The sequence below is a fragment of the Orcinus orca genome, chromosome 8 (genome assembly GCF_937001465.1).
Source record: "Orcinus orca chromosome 8, mOrcOrc1.1, whole genome shotgun sequence".
Lineage (NCBI taxonomy): Eukaryota > Metazoa > Chordata > Mammalia > Artiodactyla > Delphinidae > Orcinus > Orcinus orca.
In genome coordinates, this window is record NC_064566.1 from 69,657,733 (window position 1) to 69,684,063 (window position 26,331).

The following is a 26,331-nucleotide window of genomic DNA, read 5'->3' on the forward strand; positions in this document are numbered from 1 at the left end:
GAGATGCATGTGAGAACTCTGGGAGAGTTCTCAAAGGTGTGACGTGCACTGATGGGATAGACAGACCCTATTGCAGGGGCAGGGAGGGTCTTCCTTTTGATCTCTATCCACAGTAGTCATGTAAATTGTCAAGTGCTTGTCCTGTCATGGGGAGACAGTCATACATGGGTATAAACTTTATATATTCTGGTCCAGGAAATATGTCTACCTCAGGAGGACCACTGTTCCTGGGTCTGTCTCTGGACAGAATGGGAATGTGGCTTGGGTCCAGCTACAGACTGAACCCCAACTATCTAAGGGTTTATAGCTCTGCGTACTGATGTCTGAGGCTGGGACCTGGGACAGGACAAGGATACCTGAATCATGGCATCTGCCTAGGGTTCTGACTCAGATGAGGGAGAGGAATCAAAGGGGGAAAGTGTGCCTTATACTGGGAGGGGTGAGGCAGGGGAAGAATTGGTTCAGGGCACTCTGGAGGAAGCTGGGAGTCTGGAGTTGCCCTAGTTTCCCTCAGGTTGAAGCAATCAGCCACTCTATAGCTGTCCCTGAACTAATCACTGTGGTCCAGGGTGGCTTGGTTGGGGGAAGAATTACACCAATGTGTCCAGGCCTGGATCACAAGCCCTCCCTCCACCAATGTATGAGGGGGCTTAGTGCGCTAATAGTTTAGGGTGAGTCACTTGCTCCATTGCTGGAGGTGGGTGTGGTGCCCCACCCAAAGCATATATAGAATGAGAATGGGAAATGTGTCCTCTTTGACCAAAGAATGTAGTGTGGGTGCAGAGTTGGCAAAATGTCTGCTCTATCAGCCCTTTCCATCTTCTTTGCTTGGGTAACACTTCTTTGCTCTTTGAGACCACATTTAGGCATTAGTTCATCTAGGAAACCTCATCTGATCTGTCTTACACTCAAGATTATATGCCTGTGTTCTCATGTTACTGCACAGAACGTGGATCCACATACCCAGTGTGCAGCAAAGCCAATCTACTAATACTGGTTGTGGTGATGGAAAGTACAGCATTTATTGCAAGGCACTCAACGTGGGCCCAAGCAAAGAGAACAGGCAGCTCATGCTCAAAAGACCCAAATTCCCCAGTGGTTTTCAGGGAAGGGTTTTTAAAGGTGAGGTCGAGGGATGTGTGATCAGCTTGTGTACGTCCTTCTGATTGGTTGGTGGTGAGGTAATGGTGGTGTTTCGGGAGTCAACATCATCACCCTCCTTGTTCCAGCTGGACTGGGGTTGACATGCTGGTGGTCAGCATGTAGTTAACTTCTTCCTCCTGGTGGGGGTTTTAGTATCTGCAAAACAACTCAAGGATATGGCTCAGGGTATTTTCTATAGCACCCAGGGAGGAACTAAAAGTCCTTGACTTTGTTTTATGGCTAAACTATTCTTTTGTCTTGCTTGACTGTTTTCCTTTGTTTCTACACTTTCTCACTTCTCTGATTAAATTTGCTCTTTAGAACTTGGGGAAGGCCCAGGAGGCTAAAGCTTTTCTACAAACAAGAGGGGGGGGCCACCAGGGGTCTGTCACTGGTAAGTCCCCATAGAGTCCTTCTTGGTTTCAATAACTCTTCCTTCTAGAATGAGAGCTTCTTCAAGTCTTTGAATTTTTTCTCTGTATCCCCAGGACTGAGTACAGGGCTTGAGATACTTACAGTTTGTTGAATGACTGAGAAGTAATGCGTACACGTGTGCAGGAGTGTGTGCCAGAGTGCGACTTGTCTGTTGACTCAGCTTCATTGGAATGGCTGCACCCAGGAGCTATTGCTCAAGCAGAAGCCAATACTTCTGGGATTGGAGCACTAATCACATAGATTGAGAGTGGGGAAGGGGGTTCCACCTCCTGGGAGAAGATGGTATGACCACCTGCAAAATAGTGTCACCAGTGTTGCTATTGTCTCAGGCTCCCAAACCCTGGGACTGAGTCTCCCTCTCACCCCAGGAGGGCATCTGGTCATATTAAGTCCTAGAATCCTGTTTTTTTCACATCCATCCCTTTTTTTCCTATTGCATCACACCCTCCTAATCTCCTGACAACTTCCCTGCCCCCCATCTTTGCTATCCCCTTTGCCTGACTCCTCTAAAACTTTCACACCACTGCCATAAGGATTATTCCTAAATACTGATTATCATGTCACCCATTTTATGAAAAACCTCAGTGAGTCCTCAGTTCTTCCAAGATCAATTCTAAATTCTAAATTCTTCAACCTATGATAACCATATGATAAAGTTCATTATCAGTCTTTCCCCAGAATTTACACGCATCCATACTTCTCGCTACTCACCTTCCAGAACTCTGCCCCAGCCTATAACTTGCTTTCCTCCCACATCACCCATACTTCTTCCTCCTTGTTGCTCATGCTCTGTCCCTGCTTAGTGTCCTCAACTTTTCCACTTTGTTATCCAATCCTACTTCTCCTTAATTTCTGCATTTTATATGAGGTTTTTCTGACCTCTTTGACTCACAGCAATCTTTTCCTTCTGTGAACAAATATATTCCTAGAAAAACTGAGCCAATATCCATTGCATCAACCACTCAATTGGTACTTAATCATATATTGCTCTGAGTAGTTACTTAATTCTTTCATTATTAGATCATAGACTCCTACTGAGAATGTGGTAAGTGCATAATAAGTGTTTGTTGAATGAAAAGGGGCAAATGGACAGTGTGACTTTAGAATATTTTGGTTTTGTTTTAGTTTGGTTGTGAATACTATTTGTTTCTGGCTTGTCACTTAACTCTAAGACTCCATTTCCTCACTAATAAATTGAGGATAATCTTACCAACTTTACAGAGGCTGAAGGGTTTTGGTGAACACCAAATGAGAAATCATGCTTACAAGTACTTTGTGGACTATTAAAGTAAGCTATTAGGATTTCTCTTTTAATTTCAATTATAAAATATTTTCCTTCTTACTTTTAGACTTGCAACCTTATTTCTCAAAAGGGGACCCAACAGGATAGGCGGTAATTACAAAAAGGCTGTTTACAGACACTACACAGATGAGACTTATTTCACGGAGATCCCCAAACCTCCCTGGCTTGGATTCTTGGGCCCTATCTTGAGAGCTGAAGTGGGTGATGTGATTGTCATCCATTTAAAGAACTTTGCTTCCCGACCCTACTCCTTGCATCCACACGGCGTTTTCTACAACAAAGATTCAGAAGGTAAATATCAATCCTATATTATTGGTGTCTTCTCTCTCCTTCTTAAGTAAGACAACTGTCAGTTGCAATGAACAGGATTCTAAGAGCACATTCTAAGATTACACGTATTCTTTTGTCTTCTCCCTCCCCCTCCCCCCATCTCCATCTGTCCCCACCTTTTCTTTCTCTTTTTCTTACCCTATTTCCTTCCTTTCTTCGTTCTCACTTTTGTTTATGTTGCTACAGAACTGGGTGTTGGCGTCCCTTGACACATGCTCCACCGCGGCCCCAGAAACACACTAACCTTCCTGTCAGTCAGTCTTGACTGGGTCCCATGTTGGATAAGGAGCAGAGTGCACAACGGATTCCTGTGTCCTATCACCAGTAACAGCCTCAGCTATGGGGAGGGTGTCTCAGTGCACATGGACCTCAACTTCCCTGCTTAAGGCTACTGTCTTTGGTGCTTCCTTTCTGAAGCATCCCTGCCTTCTTTTTTTGGTTTGTTTTTTTAATTTGATTTATTTGTTTGTTTGTTTATTTATTTAGGCTGCGCTGGGTCTTCATTGCTGCGCGTGGGCTTTCTCTAGTTGTGGCAAGCGGGGGCTACTCTTCATTGCAGTTCATGGGCTTCTTGTTGTGGTGGCTTCTCTTGTTGTGGAGCTCGGGCTCTAGGCACATGGACTCAGTAGTTGTGGCTCGAGGGCTCTAGAGTGAAGGCTCAGTAGTTGAGGCACACAGGCTTAGTTGCTCCGCGGCATGTTGGATCTTCCCGGACCAGGGCTCGAACCTGTGTCCCATGCATTGCAGGCAGATTCTTAACCACTGCGCCACCGGGGAAGTCCCCCATCCCTATCTTCTTGTTTGTACTTAAATAGCTTCAATAGCACAGTTTCCTGAGTACTCCTTAAAGTTAAATTTTTTTTAAAAACAACATTCTTAGGCTTTTGAGATGGAAGTATTCCTCCGTCTTCAGAAGTATTTTTCACATCTCTCATTTTATTCTTGCTCGTGACCAGGTGGAATGTGTCAAATGATGTTAAACCTGCTACACTACTGGCTCTGAGGAACATGCCAGGAACAGCGCCATTAACTCTGATGCAGCTTACTTTACCACCAAGGACGAGCTTCTGGCTATTAAATATTGTCCTAAGGCAACGAAACTTGCCTGGCAGTTGCCATAGACAGGTCTGTCTAAGCAGCCAGAGGAGACACCTCTGATGATGGACACAAGATTAGGAGTGCCCTTTGTTCTTGGTACTTTTCCTCCATCTGAAGTGCAGCAAACCTCTCGGTCCCAGATTTGGTTAGTTCTGAGTAGGTGAAGGTGAGCACGTAAAATTCATTACCTTCATGATACTTCCACTGAGCGCCCACCAGGTGCCAGAGACTGACTGTGGGTCCTGGGAATAGAAGATAAATGATTCATAGGCTATAGTTGAAAATCAATAACTATAAGTATAAGGGTTTATTTCAGGGCTCTCAATTCTGTTCCCCTGATCTATGTGCTTACCCTTGCACAAACACCACACTGTCTTGATTACTACGAATTTATAGTAAGTTTTGAAATTGGGTAGCATAAATTCTCCAACTTTGCTCTTCTCAAGACTTTTTAGCTACTCTAAGTCCTTTGCATTTCCATATAAATATCAGATGAACTCATTAATTTTTACCAAAAAAACCCCACAGAACATCAGCCGGGTTTTGATTAGGATTGCATTGAGTTTTATCAATCAGTTGGGGAGAAATTGTCACCTGCATTTAAAAGATGAATTGCCATCTTGACAATATTGAGTCTTTCAATCTGAACATGGAATTTAGACTTCTATTGTCTCTAAACAATGTCTAGTTTTTAGTGTACAAGATTTGCATTTCTTTTGTTAAATTTATTCAGAAATATCTTATTCTTTCTGATACTGTTATAAATGGAATAGTTTTCTTAATTTTATTTTTGATTGTTTGTTACTAGTGTGTAGAACTACAATTGAGTTTTATATATTTATCTTGAATCCTACTATCTTGTTAAACTTGTTTATTAGTAGATGTTTAAAGGGTTCCTTGGAATTTTCTAAATACAGAATCACGTCACTATGAATATAACGTTTTATTTCTTCCTTACCAATGGGTATAACTTAGCTTTTTCTTTGGCTTATTGCACTGGCTAGAACTTTCAGGACAGTATTTAATAACAGTGGCAAGAGCAAACATTCTTGCCCTGTTCCTAGTCATAGGAAGAAAGCATGCAGTCTCCCTCCCATTAAGCATGATGTTAGATGTGGATTATTCTTAGAAGGAAGTTCCCGTCTATTCCTAGTTTGAGAGTTTTTAATTTGATAAGTACTGGATTTTTAAAAATTTAATCTTTATTTTATATTGGGGTGTAGTTGATTTACAATATTATGTTAGTTTCAGGTGTGCAGCTAAGTGATTCAGTTATACGTACACATATATCCATTCTTTTTCAGATTATTTTCCCATATAGGTTATTACAGAATACTGAGTAAAATTCCCTGTGCTATATAGTAGGTCCTTGTTGACTATCTATTTTATCTATAGTAGTGTGTATGTGTTAATCCCAAACTCATTATTTACCCCCCCTCCACATTTCCCCTTTAGTGACGATATGTTTGTTTTTGAAGTCTGTGAGTCTGTTTCTGGTTTGTAAACAAGTTTCAAATTTTCTACCATTTTCTTTAGATTCCACATATAAGTGATATCTTATGATATTTGTCTTCGTCTGACTTACTTCACTTAGTATGATAATCTCTAGGTCCATCCATGTTGCTGCAAATGGCATTATTTCATTCTTTTTTATGGTTGAGTAATATTCCATTGTATATATGTACAACATCTTTATCCATTCCTGTGTCTATGGACATTTAGGTTGCTTCCATGTCCTGGCTGTTGTAAATAGTGCTGCAATGAATATTGGAGTGCATGTATCTTTTCAAATTATAGTTTGCTCTGGATATATGCCCAGGAGTGGGATTCCTGGATCATATGGTAGTTCTATATTTAGTTTTTAAAGAAAACTCCATACTCTTCTCCACAGTGGCTACACCAATTTACATTGCCACCAATAGTGTAGGATGGTCCCTTTTCTCCACATCCTCTCTAGCATTTATTGTTTGTAGACATTTTGATCATGGCCATTCTGACTGGTGTGAGGTGACACCTCACTGCAGTTTCAATTTGCATTTCTCTAATAATTAGTAATGCTGAGCATCTTTTCATGTGTTTTTTGGCCATCCATATGTCTTCTTTGGAGAAATGTCTATTTAGATCTTCTTCCCATTCTTTGATTGGATTGTTTGGGTTTTTTGATATTGAGCTGCATAAGCTGTTTGTATATTTTGGAGATTAATCCCTTGTTGGTCTCTTCATTTGCAAATAATTTCTCCCATTCTGTGGGTTGTTTTTTTTGTTTTGTGTATGGCTTCCTTTGCTGTGCAAAACCTTTTAAGTTTTATTAGGTCCCATTTGTTTGTTTTTTATTTTATTTCCATTACTCTAGGAGGTGGGTCAAAAAAGATCTTGCTGTGATTTATGTCATAGAGTGTTTTGCCTATGTTTTCCTCTAAGAGTTTTATAGTGTCTGGCCTTACGTTTAGGTCTTTTATCCATTCTGAGTTTATTTTTGTGTATGGTGTTAGAAAGTGTTATAACTTCATTCTTTTACATGTAGCTGTCTAGTTTTCCCAGCACCACTTATTGAAGAGGCTATCTTTTCTCCATTGTTTATTCTTACCTCTTTTGTCAAAAATGACCCTAGGTGTGTGGGTTTATCTCTGGGCTTTCTATCCTGTTCCATTGATCTATATTTCTATTTTTGTGCCAGTACCATACTGTCTTGATTACTGTAGATTTGTAGTATAATCTGAAGTCAGGGAGCCTGATTCCTCCAGCTTTGTTTTTCTTTCTCAAGATTGCTTTGGCTATTCGGGGTCTTTTGTAAAGACTTTTACATACAAATCGTAAAATTTTTTGTTCTAGTCCTGTGAAAAATGCCATTGGCAATTTGATACAGATTGCATTAAATCTGTAGATTCCTTTAGGTAGTATAGTAATTTTCACAATTTTGATTCTTCCAATCCAAGAACATGGTATATCTTTCCATCTGTTTGTATCATCTTTGATTTCTTTCATCAGTGTCTTATAGTTTTCTGCATACAGGTCTTTTGCCTCCTAAGGTAGGTTTATTCCTGGTATTTTATTCTTTTTGTTGCAATTGTAAAGGGGAGTGTTTCCTTAATTTCTCTTTCAGATTTTTCATCATTAGTGTATAGGAATGCAAGAGATTTCTGTGCATTAATCTTCTATCCTGCAACTTTACCAAATTCATTGATTAGCTCTAGTAGTTTTCTGGTAGCATTTTTAGGATTCTCTATGTATAGTGTCATGTCATCTGCATCAGTGACAGTTTTACTTCTTCTTTTCCAATTTGGTTTCCTTTCATTTCCTTTTCTTCTCTGATTGCTGTGGCTAAAACTTCCAAAACTATGTTGAATAACAGTGGTGAGAGTGGATATCCTTGTCTTGTCTCTGATCTTAGAGGAAATGCTTTCAGTTTTTCACCATTGAGAATGGTGTTGGCTGTGGGTTTGTCATATATGGCTTCTATTATGTTGAGGTAGGTTCCCTCTATGCTCACCCATTTATCATAAATGGGTGTTGAATTTTGTCCAAAGCTTTTTCTGCATCTTTTGAGATTATCATATGATTTTTATCCTTCAATTGGTTAATATGGTGTATCACATTGGTTGATTTGCATATATTGAAGAATCCTTGCATTCCTGGGATAAACCCCACTTGATCATGGTGTATGATCCTTTTAATGTGCTGTTGGATTCTGTTTGCTAGTACTTTGTTGAGGATTTTTGTATCTATGTTCATCAATGATATTGGCCTGTAGTTTTCTTTTTTGTGACATCTTTGGTTTTGGTGTCAGGGTGATGGTGACCTTGTAGAATGAGTTTGGGAGTGTTCCTCCCTTTGCTATATTTTGGAAGAGTCTGGAATGATTGGTGTTAGCTCTTCTCTAAATGTTTGATAGAATTCACCTGTGAAGCCATCTGGCTCTGGGCTTTTGTTTGTTGGAAGATTTTTAATCACAGTTTCAATCTCAGTGCTTGTGATTGGTCTGTTCATGTTTTCTATTTCTTCCTGGTTCAGTCTTGGAAGGCTTTACTTTTCTAAGAAATTGTCCATTTCTTCCAGGTTGTCCATTTTATTGGCATAGAGTTGCTTGTAGTAATCTCTCATGATCCTTTGTAATTCTGCAGTGTCAGTTGTTACTTCTCCTTTTTCATTTCTAATTCTGTTGATTTGAGTATTCTCCTTTTTTCCCTTGATGAGTCTAATGGTTTATGAATTTTGTTTATCTTCTCAAAGAACTGGCTTTTAGTTTTATTGATCTTTGCTATTGTTGCCTTCATTTATTTTTCCTTTATTTCTGATCTGATTTTTATTTTCTTTCCTTTTGCTAACTTTGGGGATTTTTGTTCTTCTTTCTCTAATTGCTTTAGGTGTAAGGTTAGGCTGTTTATTTGAGATTTTTCTTTTTTCTTGAGGAAGGATTGTATTGCTATAAACTACCCTCTTAGAACTGCTTCTGTTGCATCCCATAGGTTTTGGTTCGTCATATTTTCATTGTTATTTTGTTCTAAGTATTTTTTTATTTCCTTTTTGACTTCTTCAGTGATCTCTTGGTTGTCTAGTAGCATATTGTTTAGCCTCCATGTGTTTGTATTTTTTAGTTTTTTCCTGGAATTGATATCTAGTCTCATAGCATTGTGGTTGGAAAAGATGCTTGATGTGATTTTAATTTTCTTAAATTTACCTAGGCTTGATTTGTGACCCAAGATGTGCTCTATCCTGGAGAATGTTCCATGTGCACTTGAGCAGAAAGTGTATTCTGTTGTTTTTGGATGGAAGTATTATTCCTTTTAAATTATTGAGATTTATTTAATGTGTAGCTTACTTTCTATCCTGAAGAATGTTCCATGTGCCCTTGTAAAGAAGGTGTATTCTGCAGTCATTGGGTGGAATGTTCTATAGGTATCAGTTAGGTTGAGTTGTTTGACAGCATTGTTGAAGTCTTCTATATCCTTGCTGATGTTCTGCCTAGTTTTTCTACAGTTATTTAGAGAAGGGTATTGAAATCTCTAACAATTACTGTTCAGTTGTGTATTTCTCCTTTCAGTTATGTCAGTTTTTGCTTTATGTGTTTTGAGACTCTTGTTAGGTATGAACAGCTTTATATTTGTTTTATCTTCCTGATATATTGACTCTTTTATCATTATGAAATATCTATCTTTGTCTCTCATTACATTTCTTGTCTTAAAATCTAGTTTGTCTGTTATTGAGAGCCACTTCAACTCTCATATTGTTGCTATTTGCATTCTTTTGCTCTCAATCTATTTGTGTTTTGAATCTAAAATATAGACTGCATATAGTTGGATGTTACTTCTTTGTCCAATTTGACAATATCTGCATATTGATTGGAGTGTTTAGACCATTCACATTTAATGTAATTATTGATTGGTTTGAGCTACACTTATTTTGCTAATTATTTTCTATATGCATTTTGTCTTTTTTATTCCCCTGTTCTTCCTTTACTGTCTTCTTCGGTGTGAAAAAATATTTTAAAATCTACTATTTATATTTCTCTGTTGATTTTTCAACTATATATTTTGAGTTCATTTCTTATTGGTTGGCCTATGGATTGTAATATGCATTTTAACATATCACAATGTACTTCATATTTTTTACCTACTTAATTCTGGAAATATAAAAGCTTTACTCCAACAGAGCATCATTCTCACCCACCTCTTTTTTGTTATTATTGTTATATTGTCATTACATCTCTCTCTCTGTAAACCCAACAATGTGATGTTATACTTGGAACTGTATATTATCTTATGAATTTTAAAGAAGTTAGGATAAAAAAGGAAAAATATATTTATAGAATCTTTTATATTAACTCCCATTTTTCCTATTTTTGATGCTTTTCACTTCTTTCTGTGGATTCACATTCTCTGGTGTTATTTCCTTTTAGTCTGAAAAACTCTTTTAGTATTGCTTGTAAGACAGGTCTGCTAGCAACAAACTCACTTATCTTTGCTTATCTAGAGCATCTTTATTTTGCCTTATTGTTTTGAGGGCTAGTTTTGCTGGATGTATTATTCTTGGTTGGTATTTTTCCTCTAGTACTTTTAGTATGTCATCCCACTGTCTTCTCATATCAAATATTTAAATGGGAAGTCAACTGTTAATCACATTGGGGCTCCTTAGTATGTGATCATTTCTCTTTGCCTTTTTTTCCTCCCCAACAGCTTGACAACAATATATTTGTATATGAATTCTTTGTATTTATTCTACTTGTGGTTTGTTGTGCTCCTTTGATGTGTAAGTAAGTTAATGTTTTTCATCAAATTTGGTAAAAATTTCTGCAATCATTTCTTCACATATTTTTTTCTGCCCCCATTTCTTTCTCCTCTCCTTTGGCAGACTACATTACACACATGTTAATATACTCGATTTAGTCCCATAGGTCTCTGAGGTTCTGTTTATTTTCTTCAATCTTTTTTTAACCCTCTCTTTTTCAGATAGCATAATTCTGTCAATGTCTCTTCAAGTTCACTGACTCTTTTGCCATCTTGAATCTGTTGCCAAGCCACTCTAGTGAATATTTTATTTCATTTATTGTATGTTTCAGTGCCAAAACTCCAACTTGGTTCTTTTTTTTAATGTATAAATTTTATCTCCTTATTGAGATTCTCTATTTGTTGAATAATTTGTCCTACTTTCCTTTAATTATTTAAACATAGCTTCTTTCAGTTGCTTGAATATATTTATAATAACTGCTTTAAAGTCTTTATCTGCTGAATTCAACACCTAGAAGCACTTAGAGATAGTTTCTGTTGGCTGCTTTTTTTCCCTTGAGTATGGATCACACTTTCTTATTTCTTTGCATGTCTCATTTTGCTGTGGCTGTTGTTCTTCTTGTTGAAAACTGGAAATTATTGAGAATATACTGTAGCAACTTTGGATTCTGGATTCTGATCCCACCATCATCCAAGTTTGTTTATGTTACTTGTTTTTCTGTTTAGCAACCTGTCCGGGTGAAACCTGTGAAATCTGTATTCCTTATAGTGTGTTGGCCACTAAGGTTTCTGCTGTTTTTTTCCCTTGTTTTTATTTTTAAGCCTGGGTGCTGAGTGTTCACCTCTATACCTGCTTAGCTTTGAGGTCAGCAGATCTTTTTCATGAGACCCAAAATCTCTCAGGTCTCAAATTTAGGTGCTGAATGTGTACTAAGTGCCCAAGAAGTGTTTGTTATTTCTTCTGCTGCTTCTCCTTTCCTTCTTCAGTTGATGTTAAGTGAAGTAGATTGATGTCTTCCTGATTGGTACGGGAGGCCTGTCAGAAGGGGTCTTCATGAATATTTATTAAACATCTGGCTCTGTGCAGGACACTTCATATACACTGCCTCATGTAGTGGGGGTAGATATAAACATTCCAGCTTTACTGGTAGAAAACCAAGGCAGTGAGAATTTAAGTAACTAGCCTCAAGTCCCATAGCAAATAAAATTTAATTCATGTGTGTTTGATTTCAAAGCTCTAGCTCTTTCCACTATAGTGTGTGATCTCTGCATTTTAACTATGTTTTATATTTTCTTGGAAGGAGCCCTGTACCCAGATGGAACATATGGAAGGAACAAGGATGATGACAATGTTCCTCCTGGCAAAAACTATACCTATGTCTGGCCAGTGAGAGAAGAATATGCTCCTGCCCCAGCAGATGCAAATTGCCTGACCTGGGTGTACCATTCGCACATCGATGCCCCTAAGGACATCTGCTCTGGGCTAATTGGCCCACTTCTGGTGTGCAAAGAGGGTAAGACGTCTCTTCCCCACCCTCTCTGTCCCTAGGAGCCTATTCGCAGGTGTCTTGAAAAGTGTATATAATCTTCAGGTCGTCTTGCCTACCTCCCTTGCTTTACACAGAGTGTGCCTCTTCTTCCAAACTTTCTGTAAGATTAAAGAAATTCTTCTAAATAGAAGATCTATGACAGGGACAATAATTCAGGCTTCTGCCTAAAAAAATCATAGCATTCTGAAACTTACGTGCTTTAAAAAAAATACACACTGACACCACACATAGGAAAGTGTAAAATGTAGTCAAATGACTAGGAATGCTTTTGCTTTATTATTTAACCCACATAATCACTTTGTTATTTTATTCCCTATTAATTGATTTAGTGTATCTGTGCTCTGTCAATAAAGTATATTTCCTTTAAGGACAGCCAGGTTTCCAAGTCTGTGGTTGTGAGGATTTCTGTTTTATGAGTTTTCTATGGTTCTATCATTTCCATCAAAGCCTTTCACTGATTTTATGTTGTGGGTTACTCTTGTACATGTAGGTCTTTCAAACTTACCTGATACCATTGGCAGGAAGAAAAGCTCATCTTGATTTAGTCCACTGTGAATTTTTTTCTTACTCTTTTGAATGTGCCTGATAGGTATCCTGCATAAATATTCAGGGACAAGGACTGATGTGAATCAAGAGTTTGTTATAATGTTTACTGTTGTGGATGAGAATCAAAGCTGGTACCTTGAGGAAAATATCAGACATTTCTGCACTGACCCTGATTCAGTTGACAAAGAAGATGCTGTTTTCCAGAAGAGTAACAAAATGCACGGTGAGTGCCTCTCATGTTATCAAGTACATACTGACTGCCTTTTGTGTATCTGGCACTACACGGGATACAGAACACACAGAAATATTAAACCTAGTTTTCCAAGATTTATAACTTCGTAATGAGAATAATAAGAAAGTGATGAAACATAATCCCTGTCAGAACCTAAAACAAAGAAAGAGAGCAAGAGAAGAAAGGAACAGAGAGGAACTACAAAAATGGACAGAAATTAACAAATGGAAATAAACACATACTTATCAATAATAACTTTAAATGTAAATGGACTAAATTCTCCATTCAAAAGATATAAAGGGGCTGAATGGGTTAAAAAAAACAACAACAGCAAAAAAACAAAAACCCATCTATGTACTAGGTACAAGAGACACACTTTAGTTGTAAGGACACACGTAGACTGACACTGAAGGGATGGAAAAAACTATTCCATGCAAATGGAAAACAAAAGAAAGCTGGAATAGCTACACTTATATCAGACTTGAAATTGACTTTAAAACAAAGATATAATAGGAAGGGTGTTACATAATGGCCAATCCAACAGGAATATATAACATTTAAAATATTTGTGCACCCAACACAGAAGTGCTTAAATATACAAAGCAAATATTAACAAACATAAAGGGAGAAATAGACAGCAATACAATAATAGTAAAGTACTTTAATACCCCACTTATATCAATGTAAGTATCCAGAAAGAAAATCAGTTAGGAAACTTTAGCCCTAAACAATATGTTAGATCAGATGGACTTAGCAGATACTTATAGAACATTCCATCCAAAAACAACAGGATACACATTCTTCTCAAGTGCACATGGAACATTTTCCAAGATAGATATGTTAGGCCATAAAACAAGTCTTAATAAATAAATTTAAGAGGATTGAAATTATATCAAGCATCTTTTCTGACCACAATGATGTGAAACTAGAAATTACATGAAGAAAACTGTTTAAAAACTGTTTAACTGTTTAAACAAACATGTGGAGATTAAACAGCATGTTACTGAACAACCAACATATTGAAGAAGAAATCAAAAGAGAAATTTTTTAAAAACTTGAAACAAATGGAAATGTAATATATCAAAATTTATGGGATGCAGCAAAAGCAGTTCTAAGAGGGAAGTTCATAGTGATAAATGCCTACCTCAAGAAACAAAAAATGTTTCAAGTAAGCAACCTAACTGTACACCTCAAAGAACTAGAAAAAGAACAAATTAAGCCCAAAGTTACTAGAAGGAAGGAAATAACAAAGATTAGAGCAGAAGTAAGTGAAATAGATACTAAAAAGACAATAAAAAACATCAATAAAACTAAGATCTGTTTCTTTGAGAAGATCAACAAAATTAACAAACATTTAACTAGACTCACTAAGAAAAAAAGAGAAAGGTCTCAAATAAATAACATCAGAGATGAAAGATGAGATATTATAACTGACACCACAGAAATAAGAAGGATCATAAGAGACTACTATGAACAAGTATATGCCAACAAATTGGATAACCTATAAGAAATGGATAAGGACCATACAACCTACCAAGACTGAATCAGGATGAAATAGAATCTGACAGGCTGATACTAGCAAGGAGATTGAATCAGTAATCAAAAACCTTCTGACAAACAAAAGTCCAGGAAACAGATGGCTTCACTGGTTAATTCCACCAAACATTCAAAGAAGAATTAATACCAATTCTTCTCAAAATCTTCTAAAAAATAGAAGAGGGAGAAACTCTTCCAAACATGTTTTATGAAGCCAGCATCATGCTGATACCAAAAGTGGACAAGGATGCCACACAGAAAAAGAAAAAATACAGGCCAATATTCCTGATGAACACAGATGCAAAAGTCCTCAACAAAATATCAGCAAGCCAAATTCAACAATACATTAAAAGGTTCATACACTGTGATTAAGTGGGATTTATTAATCCATGGGGTTTTAACCATGAAAATATGGTTCAGCTTCCACAAATCCATTAAGGTGATATACCACAGTAAAAAATGAAGGATAAAAATCATATGATCATCACAATAGACACAAAGAAAGCATTTGACAAAATTCAACATCCATTTATAATAAAAACTCTTAACAAAGAGAGTATAAAGGAAACATACCTCAACATAATAAAGACCATATATGACAAGCCCACAGCTAACGTTATACTCAATGGTGAAAAGCTGAAAGTTAAACCTCTAATATCAGGAACAAGAGAAGGATGTGCACTGTTGCCACTTTTATTCAACATAGCATTGGAAGTCCAAGCCAGAGCAATTAGGGAAGGAAAAGAAATAAATTCATCCAAATCCAAAAGGAAGAAGTAACTGTCATTATTTGCAGATGACATGATACTATATATAGAAAATCTTAAAGGCTCCAAAAAACTGTTAGAACAAATAAGTTAAGTAAATTTGAGGGATATAAAATCAATACACAAAAAGCTGTTGCAGTTCTTTACACTAATAATGAATTATCAGAAAGAGAAATTATGAAAACAATCTCACTTACAACTGCCTCAAAAGGAATAAAATACCTAGGAATAAATTTAACCAAGGAGGTGAAAAAAACATATATTGAAAATTATGACATTAATAAAAAAAATTTAAGAAGACACAAATAAATGGAAAGATATTCTGTATCCATGGATTGAATGAATTAATATTGTTAAAATGTTCATACTACCCAAAGCAATCTATAGTCACAATGCAATCTCTATTAAAATCCCAGTGGTATTTTTTACAGAAATAGAACAATCCAAAAATTTGTATGGAACCACAAAAGACCCTGAATAGCCAAAGCAATCTTGAGAGAGAACAAAGCTAGAGGCATCGTGATCCTTGATTTTAAATGATATTACAAAACCATAGTAATTAACACAGTATGATATTGGCATAAAAACAGACACAGAGATCAATGGAACAGAATAGAGAGCCCTGAAATAAACCCATGTAAGAATATACAGGTGGAAAAGGACAGTCTCTTCAATAATTGGTGTTGGGAAAATTGAACAGTCATATACAAAAGAATGAAGCTGGACCGCTGTCTTACACACATACACAAATATTAACTCAAATTGGATTAAAGACTTGAGTATAAGATCTGAAATTCTAGAACTCCTAGAAGAAAACATAGGTGGTGCGCTCCTTGACATAGGTCTTAGTAATGATTTTTTATATCTGACACCAAAAGCAAAAGCAACAAAAGCAAAAATAAACAAGTGGGACTACATCAAACTAAAAACTTCTGCACAGCAAAGGAAACCATCAACAAAATGAAAAGACAACTGACTGAATGGGAGAAAATATTTGTAAATTGTATATCTGATAAGAAACTAATATCCAAATATATAAAGAACTCATACAACTCAATAGCAAAAAGCCAAACAATCTTATTTTTTAAAAATGAGCAGAAGATCTGAATAGATATATTTCTAAAGAAGAAATAGAGATGGCCAATAGGTATGTGAAAAGATGCTCAACATCATTACTCATCAGGAAATGCAAATCAAAACCACAGTGAGAGGGACTTCCCTGTGGTCCAGTGGTTAAGACTCCGAGCTCCCAATACAGGGGGCCCAGGTTCAATCCCTGGTCAGGGAACTAGATCCCACATGCATGCTGCAACTAAGGAAAAAGGAAAAAAAAAACAAGATCCCACACATTGCAACTAAGACCTGGCACAGCCAAATAAATAAATAAATATTAAAAACAAACAAGCAAAAAACCCCACAAGATATCACCTCATACCTGTTAGAATGGCTATTATCAAAAAAAGAAGAAATAACAAGTGTAAATTGGTACAACCACTATGAAAACCAGTATGGAGTTTCCTTAAACAAACTAAAAATAAGCTTATCATATGATCCAGAAATTCTGCTCCTGGGTATTTATCTGAAGAAAATGAAAACACTAATTCAAAAAGATATATGCACCCCCCCATGATCATTGCAGCATTATTTACAATAGCCAATATATGGAAACAGCCTAAGTGTCCGTTGATGGATGAATGGATAAAGAAATTGTGGTATATAATAATAGAATATTATTCAGCCATAAAAAAGAATGAAATCTCGCCATTTGCAACAGCATGGTGGACTTTTAGGGCATTATGCTAAGTGAAGTAAGTCAGACACGGAAGGCAAATATTGTAAGACCTCTTTTATATGTGGAATCTAAGCAAACAAACAAACAAAACTCCCAAAACCAAGTTCATAGATCCAGAGAACAAATTGGTGGTTAAAGAGGCAGGGGATGGGGATGGGAGAAATGGCAAAAAAAGTAACATGTCTCATAAGTCCCTTCTAATCAGTTCTTTTCCTTTTCTTCTTGCTGCATGCTTTTGTCATTTAAGTAGCTACTATGTGTCAGCTGTCCCGCTGTGAGGTAAGACAGGGTTTCTAATTACAAGGAACAGATCTGGTGGGGAAGGTAAATATGTAAATAGAGATGGAGGTAAGAGGTGGCCAAGCTGTCCTGGAAGTATGAACAGTGCTTTTGTTTGCTCCTGATCTCATTGTGTTCACATAACAGCTCGAAGGCTGTTTGCATGTTGCTGATCACTTTTATTGAGTGCTTTTCTCTTGAAAAGACTAATGCTTTTCATTCCTTTCGGGGACTGTATTTTACCCAAGAAATCATGCCTTTCTGCACAAAAACATTACAAGCAATAATCTGTGCTAATTTTCAACTGTGCTAGAGCATGTGTTACCATTTCTTCTGGATCTGCTCGCCTCTGCAGGGGAATCTCTTCCACTAGTGTTTCTGTTTTTCAGCGCTCAATGGATACCTCTTTGGAAACTTCCCTGAGCCTGATATGTGTGTTGGTGAATCGGTGTCCTGGCACCTGTTTGGAATGGGGAATGAGATAGACATCCATTCCATCTATTTTTATGGTAACACCTTCATCAGCAGAGGCCATCGGACTGATGTCGTCAGCCTCTTCCCAGCCACCTTCCTGACAACAGAAATGATAGTTGAGAATCTTGGGAAGTGGATGATAACCTGCCAAGTCAGTGATCACTTTCAAGGTAAAAAGGACAGAGACCAGTGTAGAGATGCTTACAATGGTACAATTAAACCACGCAATCAATGGTGTTCATTCAGTGCCTGCTGTTGAATAGAGTCTTGTACGTGTTATATTTAATTAAATATTAAACATAGGAAAAATGTATAATGTCTATTTGGCATCTTATCAACAGGTATTTATTAATCACATCCCTATGAACCAGGTAAGAGGTGATTGAAAGAAATGATAAGACCTTCTATGAACCTGGAATCTAGTAGTTAAATATAGTTAGACATTTACAAAATGAATAAAACCTGAGGCAGAATGATAAATGCTCTTTAAGTGCTCTATCACTTTGCTGGAGCAGAGAGGCTTCCTGAGGAGGTGGTCCCTAATCTGAGCCTCTAAATGTTAGGAATTTGATAGATGAAGAAGGGGAAAAAGGTTTTCCAGGCAGAGGAAGCAACATGAGCTGGGAAAAACACATGGGCAATTGTAAATAGAATAATAAATTTTTAGCACTGAAAAGGAATTTATAGATAATCTGGACCAATCACCCATCCAATTCTTGAATTCTCTTTTGGACATCTCTTTTTTAAATTTTTATTTTATTTTATATTGGAGTATATTTGATTTACAATGTGTTAGTTTCAGGTGTACAGCAAAGTAAGTTATACATATTCTTATATCTATTCTTTTTCAGATTCTTTTCCTATATAGGTTATTACAGAGTATTGAGTATAATTCCCTGTGCTATACAGTAGGTCCTTGTTGATTACCTATTTTATATATAGTAGTGTGTATATGTTAATCCCAACCTAGTAATTGTAGCAGCTTGTTTCATCTCTGGGCTGCTCTGTGAGAACATTCTTCCTTATATTGAGACACAATGCAATGATAGGTACAAAATCCTATGAAAGATGAATGATAAACATTTGTTGACAAATACCTGTTGAATGATTTGGTTCAGGTTCCTTGGGAATAGGTCTTTACTTAGCTGGACCTTAGGCTCATGTCAGAGGAGTGATGAAGGAGAAGCCTTAGAGAGGCAGAATGGGCCCCAGGCAAGCATCTTTGAATGGCAAGACTAAGGATTGTCTAGAAGGCAAGAGTAAGTGCTTCTAGATCCTTAGGCACACTAGTGACATAATCAGTGCAGTGGTTTAGGAAGATAAATATGATGTCTGTGTGCAGAAAGGACACAATGGAGAGACTCTGGCTACTGGATGCCAGTTAAGAAGCATTGGCAACATTAGAGTTATGACATATTAAAAGTTTGGCCTAACATGGTAAAAACAAGAATATAAAAAGAAAATGTGTCAACGGGATAAACATAGAAGAAATAATGTGTGATTCCACTTGGATACTGACTAACTACACACAGTCACTATGAGGTCAGGGATGCAGCTCTTCAGGGCTGCTTTCATAACACATTTTTGTTCCCAAAAACCTTAAGCAAACCTCACATTTGTCCACTGGGTTATTCCAGTTCAATTCAATTCAGCAAATGTTGAGCTGCTCAGTTAATATGTATAAGACACTCTCCTGGGAAGACAAAGATGAACAAGACAAAGTTACTATTCTTCTCTGCTCCTACCCCCAGCTTTATTGAGGTATAATTGACAAATAGGATTTGTATATATTGAAGAAGTACAACTTGACGTTTTGCTATACTTGTGAGGTGTGATTACCTTACACTCAAGCAATTAATATATCTATTACCTCACGTAGTTAAACATTTTTGTTGTGATGGTGGTGAGAACACTTGAGAGCTCAAAGAATACAGAGTTTCAGTTATGCAAGATGAATGGGTTCTGGAGATCTAATATACCCCGTGGTGACTACAGTCAACAATACTGTGTGGTATACCTGAAACTCCCTAAAAGGGTAAATCCTAAGTGTTCTCCACACACGATCCCTAAATCTGAGAAGAAACTAATCAAGGCATTAGCAGCCATTTGAGATTAGTAAGATTGCTAAATGTGGCCAGTAGTTGTGGACATAAGCTGGAATATGTTACTGAAATATAATGTTTCCTAAATTGTCCATAGCCTCAGAAAAAAATGTTTAAAAATTAGAAGATATGTATAATTCAATTTTAAAATTAGTAATTACCTCTAGAGATAATGGTGTCACATTTTGATGAATATCCTTCCTATTTTCTAGACCTTAATATATAAATGCTTATGTTATATATAAAATGAAATCAATCTATTAATACTGCCCTATAGCTTACTTTTTCCACTTGTTAATATACCAGAAATAAATTTATATGTCAGTGAATATAGATCTACTACATCGTTGTTAATCCTTCCAGTGTCCTTTGTAAGGAGATTACAATTTACTTAACCAACAGTCTTTATTAACACTTATATTTTCCCTATTTTTTGCTAAACACTCATAAACATCAATTTATAGAAATGTTTGTACTTTGTCTGACATTTCCTTGGAAAAACTACTAGATTTAGAATTCCTGGGTTGAAGAGTTTAATTTTTTTTAAGCTATGGACATATATGGCCGAATTCTCCTTTAGAAATTGTTACTCTTCACTCATAGTGTGTGAGCATTCCCTTTTCCCTGTTCATCTGACAACATTGATAATTACTAGTCTTTCTGGTCTTTACCAACCTCATAAATGAACAACAGTATCACTTGATTACTATTAAGGTTGAACTTTTCTTTTTTCTTCATTTGTTCATGGGTCAGTAGTATTTCTTCTGTGAATAACCTATAAATGTCCCTTGCACATTTTCTATTGGGATATTTACTTTTTTCTTTCTTATTTATCAAAGGTATTTACATATTAATCTTTTGTCATATGTGCTAAAATACCCCCTACCCACTGTTTATTTTTTACTTTTAACTTTGTTTACGGTCCTGTTTTCCGTACAAAAGTTTTAAATGTTCATGAAGTCAAATCTATCATTCTTTTCCTGTATGATTTCTTTCGGAGCATTTATACCTTGGCTCATGGTTTTCCTGTCTTCTGCAGCTGGCATGCTGGGGCAATACAATGTTGGTAACTGCAAAAGTGGTATTTTTCACCCCAAGATGAAGGGTCAACAGAGGCGCTATTTTATAGCAGCTGAAAAAATTCTTTGGGATTATGGTCCTCAAGGCTATAACAAATTCAGTGGTCTTCCCCTAAATGCCTCTGGCAGGTAAGCTCTCTTTGCTGGTGTTGCTAAGTCTCTCATAAGAGAGGCATCTATTAGGCTTTTCGCTGTGATCTCATTTGTAGGCTAGGCACTGCTCTTATGAGCATATACTGCATAGATAGCATAATGGCTTCACTTAAGGAGCTCTGAGCCCTGTAATGTGTACAGCTGAGACATGGAGGAGTATTTATTGCTTCATGATTTGCTGGCTAAATCAAAGCACTAGATTCATTCATTCATCAAACATTTTATGAGCATCTGCTGTGTGCAAGCTGCAGCGTTAAATGCCATGAGAAATACTAAGCTGACAGAGAAGAGAGTAAGGTGCTTGCACATATGAAGCAGACAGTTTTGAAAAGGGAATATGGCAGGACTCTCTCTTTTTGTTTTGTTTTGTTTTGGCCACCACACAGCATGTGGGATCTTAGTTCCCTGACCAGGGGTCCAACCTGTGCCTCCTACATGGAAACACAGGGTCTTAACTACTGGACCACCAGGGAAGTCCCAGCAGGACTCTCTTTCATTGGAGATGAACTAGTCAAGGAAGGTTAACCTTTTTGGCTCAAGGACAGCCTGATATAACTTAAGCCCCCTCTACGCAGAATTCCTTTTTCTCCCTGTCCAGTATAATGCCATTTTTTCCTTCAAATTCTAATTCTAATGTCACCTCTTAAGTAAAGCCTCCCCTGACACCTGAATAATTTTCTCTTGGCTCCTGCAGCATATAGTATTTTTTCAAATTGAATCGAACAATTCATTAAGTGGATGCAGACTCCTGTGACTTCTTATTGTAGAATCATATGCAAAGATGTCTGTGAAAGCATTATAAAATGTACAGTGTGATACCAACAAGTATTGCTATTATCCTATAATCCTTTTTTTTTAACATCTTTATTGGAATATAATTGCTTTACAGTGGTGTGTTAGTTTCTGCTTTATAGCAAAGTGAATCTGCTATACATATATCCCCATATCTCCTCCCTCTTGTGTCTCCCTCCCACCCTCCCTATCCCACTCCTCCAGGTGGTCACAAAGCACCGAGCTGATCTCCCTGTGCTATGTAGCTGCTTCCCACTACCTGTCTATTTTACATTTGGTAGTGTATATATGTCCATGGCACTCTCTCATTTCGTCCCAGCTTACCCTTCCCCCTCCCCATGTCCTCAAGTCCATTCTCTACGTCCATGTCTTTATTCCTGTCCTGCCCCTAGGTTCTTCAGAACCTTTTTTTTCTTTTTTTTTTAGATCCCATATATATGTGTTAGCATACGGTATTTGTTTTTCTCTTTTTGACTTACTTCACTGTGTATGACAGACTCTAGGTCCATCCACCTCACTACAAATAACTCAATTTCGTTTCTTTTTATGGCTCAGTAATATTCCATTGTATATATGAGCCACATCTTCTTTATCCAATCATCTGTTGATGGACACATAGGTTGCTTCCATGTCCTGACTATTGTAAATAGAGCTGCAATGAACACTGTGGTACATGACTCTTTGGGAATTATGGTTATCTCAGGGTATATCCAGTAGTGGGATTGCAGAGTCATATGGTAGTTCTATTTTAGTATTTTAAGGAACCTTCATACTGTTCTCCATAATGGCTGTATCAACTTACATTACCACCAACAGTGCAACAGGGCTCCCTTTCTCCACACCCTTTCCAGCATTTACTGTTTGTAGATTTTTTGATGATGGCCATTCTGACTGGTGTGAGGTGATACCTCATTGTAGTTTTGATTTGCATTTCTCTAATGACTAGTGATGTTGAGCATCCTTTCATGTGTTTGTTGGCAATCTGTATCTCTTCTTTGGAGGAATGTCTATTTAGGTCTTCTGCCCATTTTTGATTGGGTTGTTTGTTTTTATTGATATTGAGCTGCATGAGCTGTTTGCAAATTTTGGAGATTAATCATTTGTCAGTTGCTTCATTTGCAAATGTTTTCTCCCATTTTGAGGTTTGCCTTTTATCTTGTTTATGGTTTCCTTTGCTATGCAAAAGCTATTAAGTTTCATTAGGTCCCATTTGTTTATTTTTGTTTTTATTTCCATTTCTCTAGGAGGTGGGTGAAAAAGGATCTTGCTGTGATTTATGTCATAGAGTATTCTGCCTATGTTTTCCTCTAAGAGTTTTAGAGTGTCTGGCCTTACACTTAGGTCTTTAATTCATTTTGAGTTTATTTTTGTGTATGGTGTTAGGGAGTGTTCTAATTTCATTCTTTTACATGTAGCTGTCTAGTTTTCCCAGCATCACTTATTGAAGAGGCTGTCTTTTCTCCATTGTATGTTTATGACTCCTTTATCAAAAATAAGGTGACCAGATGTGCATGGTTTATCTCTGAGCTTTCTATCCTGTTCCATTGATGTATATTTCTGTTTTTGTGCCAGTACCAGACTGTCTTGATTACTGTAGCTTTGTAGTATAGTCTGAAATCAGGGAGCCTGATTCCTCCATTTTACTTTCTCAAGATTGCCTTGGCTATTTGGGGATCTTTTGTGTTTCCATACATATTGTGAAATTTTTTGTTCCAGTTCTAATCTAAGAAAATGGTATATCTCTCCATCTGTTTGTATCATCTTTAATTTCTTTCATCAGTGTGTTATGGTTTTCCGCATACAGGTCTTTTGTCTCCTTCGGTAGGTTTATTCCTAGGTATTTTATTCTTTTTGTTGCAGTGGTAAGTGGGAGTCTTTCCTTAATTTCTCTTTCAGATTTTTCGTCGTTAGTATGTAGGAATGCAAGAGATTTCTGTGCATTAATTTTGTATCCTACAACTTTACCAAATTCATCGATTAGCTCTAGTAGTTTTCTGGTGGCATCTTTAGGATTCTCTGTGTATAGTATCATGTCATCTGCAAACAGTGACAGCTTTACTTCTTCCTTTCTGCTTTAGATTCCTTTTATTTATTTTAATTCTCTGATTGCTGTGGCTAAAATTTCCAAAACTATGTTGAATAATAGTGGTAAGAGTGGGCAGCCTTGCCTTGTTCCTGATCTTAGTGGAAATGCTTGCAGTTTTTCACCATTGAGAACGATGTTGGCTGTGGGTTTGTCATATATGACCTTTATTATGTTGAGGTAAGTTCCCTCTATGCCTACTTTCTGGAGGGTTTTTATCATAAATGGATGTTGAATTTTGTCAAAAGCTTTTTCTGCATCTATTGAGATGATCATATGGTTTTTCTCCTTCAATTTGTTAATATGGTGTATCAGATTGATTGATTTGCGCATATTGAAGAATCCTTGCATTTCTTGTATAAACCCCACTTGATCATGGTGTATAATCCTTTTAATGTGCTTTTGGATTCTGTTTGCTAGTATTTTGTTGAGGATTTTTGCATATGTGTTCATATCAGTGATATTGACCTGTAGTTTTCTCTCTTTGTGAGATTTTGTCTGGCTTTGGTATCAGGCTGATGGTGGCCTTGTAGAATGAGTTTGGGAGTGTTCCTCCCTTTGCTATATTTTGGAAGAGTTTGAGAAGGATAGGTGTTAGCTTTTCTCTAAATGCTTGATAGAATTCGCCTGTGAAGCCATCTGGTCCTGGGCTTTTGTTTGTTGGAAGATTTTTAATCCCAGTCTCAAATTCACTGCTTGTGATTTTTCTGTTTATATTTTCTATTTCTTCCTGGTTTAGTCTCAGAAGTTGTGCTTTTCTAAGTATTTGTCCATTTCTTCCAGGTTGTCCATTTTATTGGCATAGAGTTGCTTGTAGTAATCTCTAATGATCTTTTGTATTTCTGCAGTGTCACTTGTTACTTCTCCTTTTTCATTTCTAATTCTATTGATTTGAGTCTTCTCCCTTTTTTTCTTGATGAGTCTGGTGAATGGTTTATCAACTTTGTTTATCTCCTCAAAGAACCAGCTTTTAGTTTTATTGATCTTTGCTATTGTTTCCTACATTTCTTTTTCATTTATTTCTGATCTGATCTTTATGATTTCTTTCCTTCTGCTAACTTTGGGGTTTTTCTGTTCTTTCTCTAATTACTTTATGTGTAAGGTTAGGTTGTCTATTTGAGATGTTTCTTGTTTCTTGAGGTAGGATTGTATCGCTATAATCTTCCCTCTTAGAACTGCTTTTGCTGCATCCCATAGATTTTGGGTCGTCGTGTTTTCATTGTCCTTTGTTTCTAGGTACTTTTTGATTTCTTCAGTTATCTCTTGGTTATTAAGTAGCGTACTGTTTAGCCTCCATGTATTTGTATTTTTTACAGATTTTTTCCTGTTATTGATATTTAGTCTCATAGCATTGTGATCAGAAAAGATACTTGATATGATTTCACTTTTCTTAAATTTACCAAGGTTTGATTTGTGACCCAAGATATGATCTATCCTGGAGAATGTTCCATGAGCACGTGAGAAGAAGGTGTATTCTGTTGTTTTTGGATGGAATGTCCTATAAATATCAATTAAGTCCATCTTGTTTAATGTATCATTTAAAGCTTCTGTTTCCTTCTTTATTTTCATTTTGGATGATGTGTCCATTGGTGAACGTGGGGTGTTAAAGTCTCCTGCGATAATTGTGTTACTGTTGATTTCCCCTTTTATGGCTGTTAGTATTTGCCTTATGTATTGAGGTGCTCCTATGTTGGGTGCATAAATATTTACAATTGTTATATCTTCTTCTTGGATCGATCCCTTGATCATTATGTAGTGTCCTTCTTTGTCTCTTGTAATAGTCTTTATTTTAAAGTCTATTTTGTCTGATATGAGAATTGCTACTCCAGCTTTCTTCTGATTTCCATTTGCATGGAATATCTTTTTCCATCCCCTCACTTTCATTTTTATGAATCTGAAGTGGCTCCTCCACTGTCTTTTTCCCTTTCTGCCAGCGGAAGCAGAAGACTCTGAGGGTTTAGAACAGGGCAGTAGTCCTCAACATTGTCAAGGTCACCAAAAATGAGGGAAGTATGAGAAATTGTCACAGCCAAGAGGAGCCTATGGAGACATGAAGACTAAATGTAATGCTGTACCCTTGGCTTCCTGCGGCCATCTGGGCCTGCATCCCCAGCAAGAATCTATCCTATAATCCTTTTAATGTTTGAGGGAGTGTTTTAAAAATTGTCTTTGTGGTCAATAAGATACCCTTTGTTTCTTTCATTGTAAATTTCATTCATTCATTCATTCTTCCACCAAACCAATGCACTTGAGGCTTGCCTAAAGAATTTGTGTGGACCATATATGAAAAACTCTTTGATATGAACATTCTCTATTGACCAGTATTTCTCCATAAACAAAATAATGAAAATTAACATTGAAAATTATTTCTGAGAAGCCTTCCAGAATTCAGAAGCTCCTTATAAAATATGAA

General features: G+C 36.8%; 1 protein-coding gene across 1 annotated transcript in view; it reads left to right on the top strand.

Moving 5' to 3' along the window:
* Nucleotides 1–26,331, top strand: part of HEPHL1 (hephaestin like 1) — a 93,205-nt gene that overhangs the window by 17,812 nt on the left and 49,062 nt on the right. Inside the window, 5 exon segments of the mRNA XM_033420360.2 lie at nt 2,928–3,172; nt 11,835–12,047; nt 12,673–12,852; nt 17,625–17,879; nt 20,851–21,019. Coding sequence (XP_033276251.2) covers nt 2,928–3,172; nt 11,835–12,047; nt 12,673–12,852; nt 17,625–17,879; nt 20,851–21,019 — 1,062 coding nt within the window.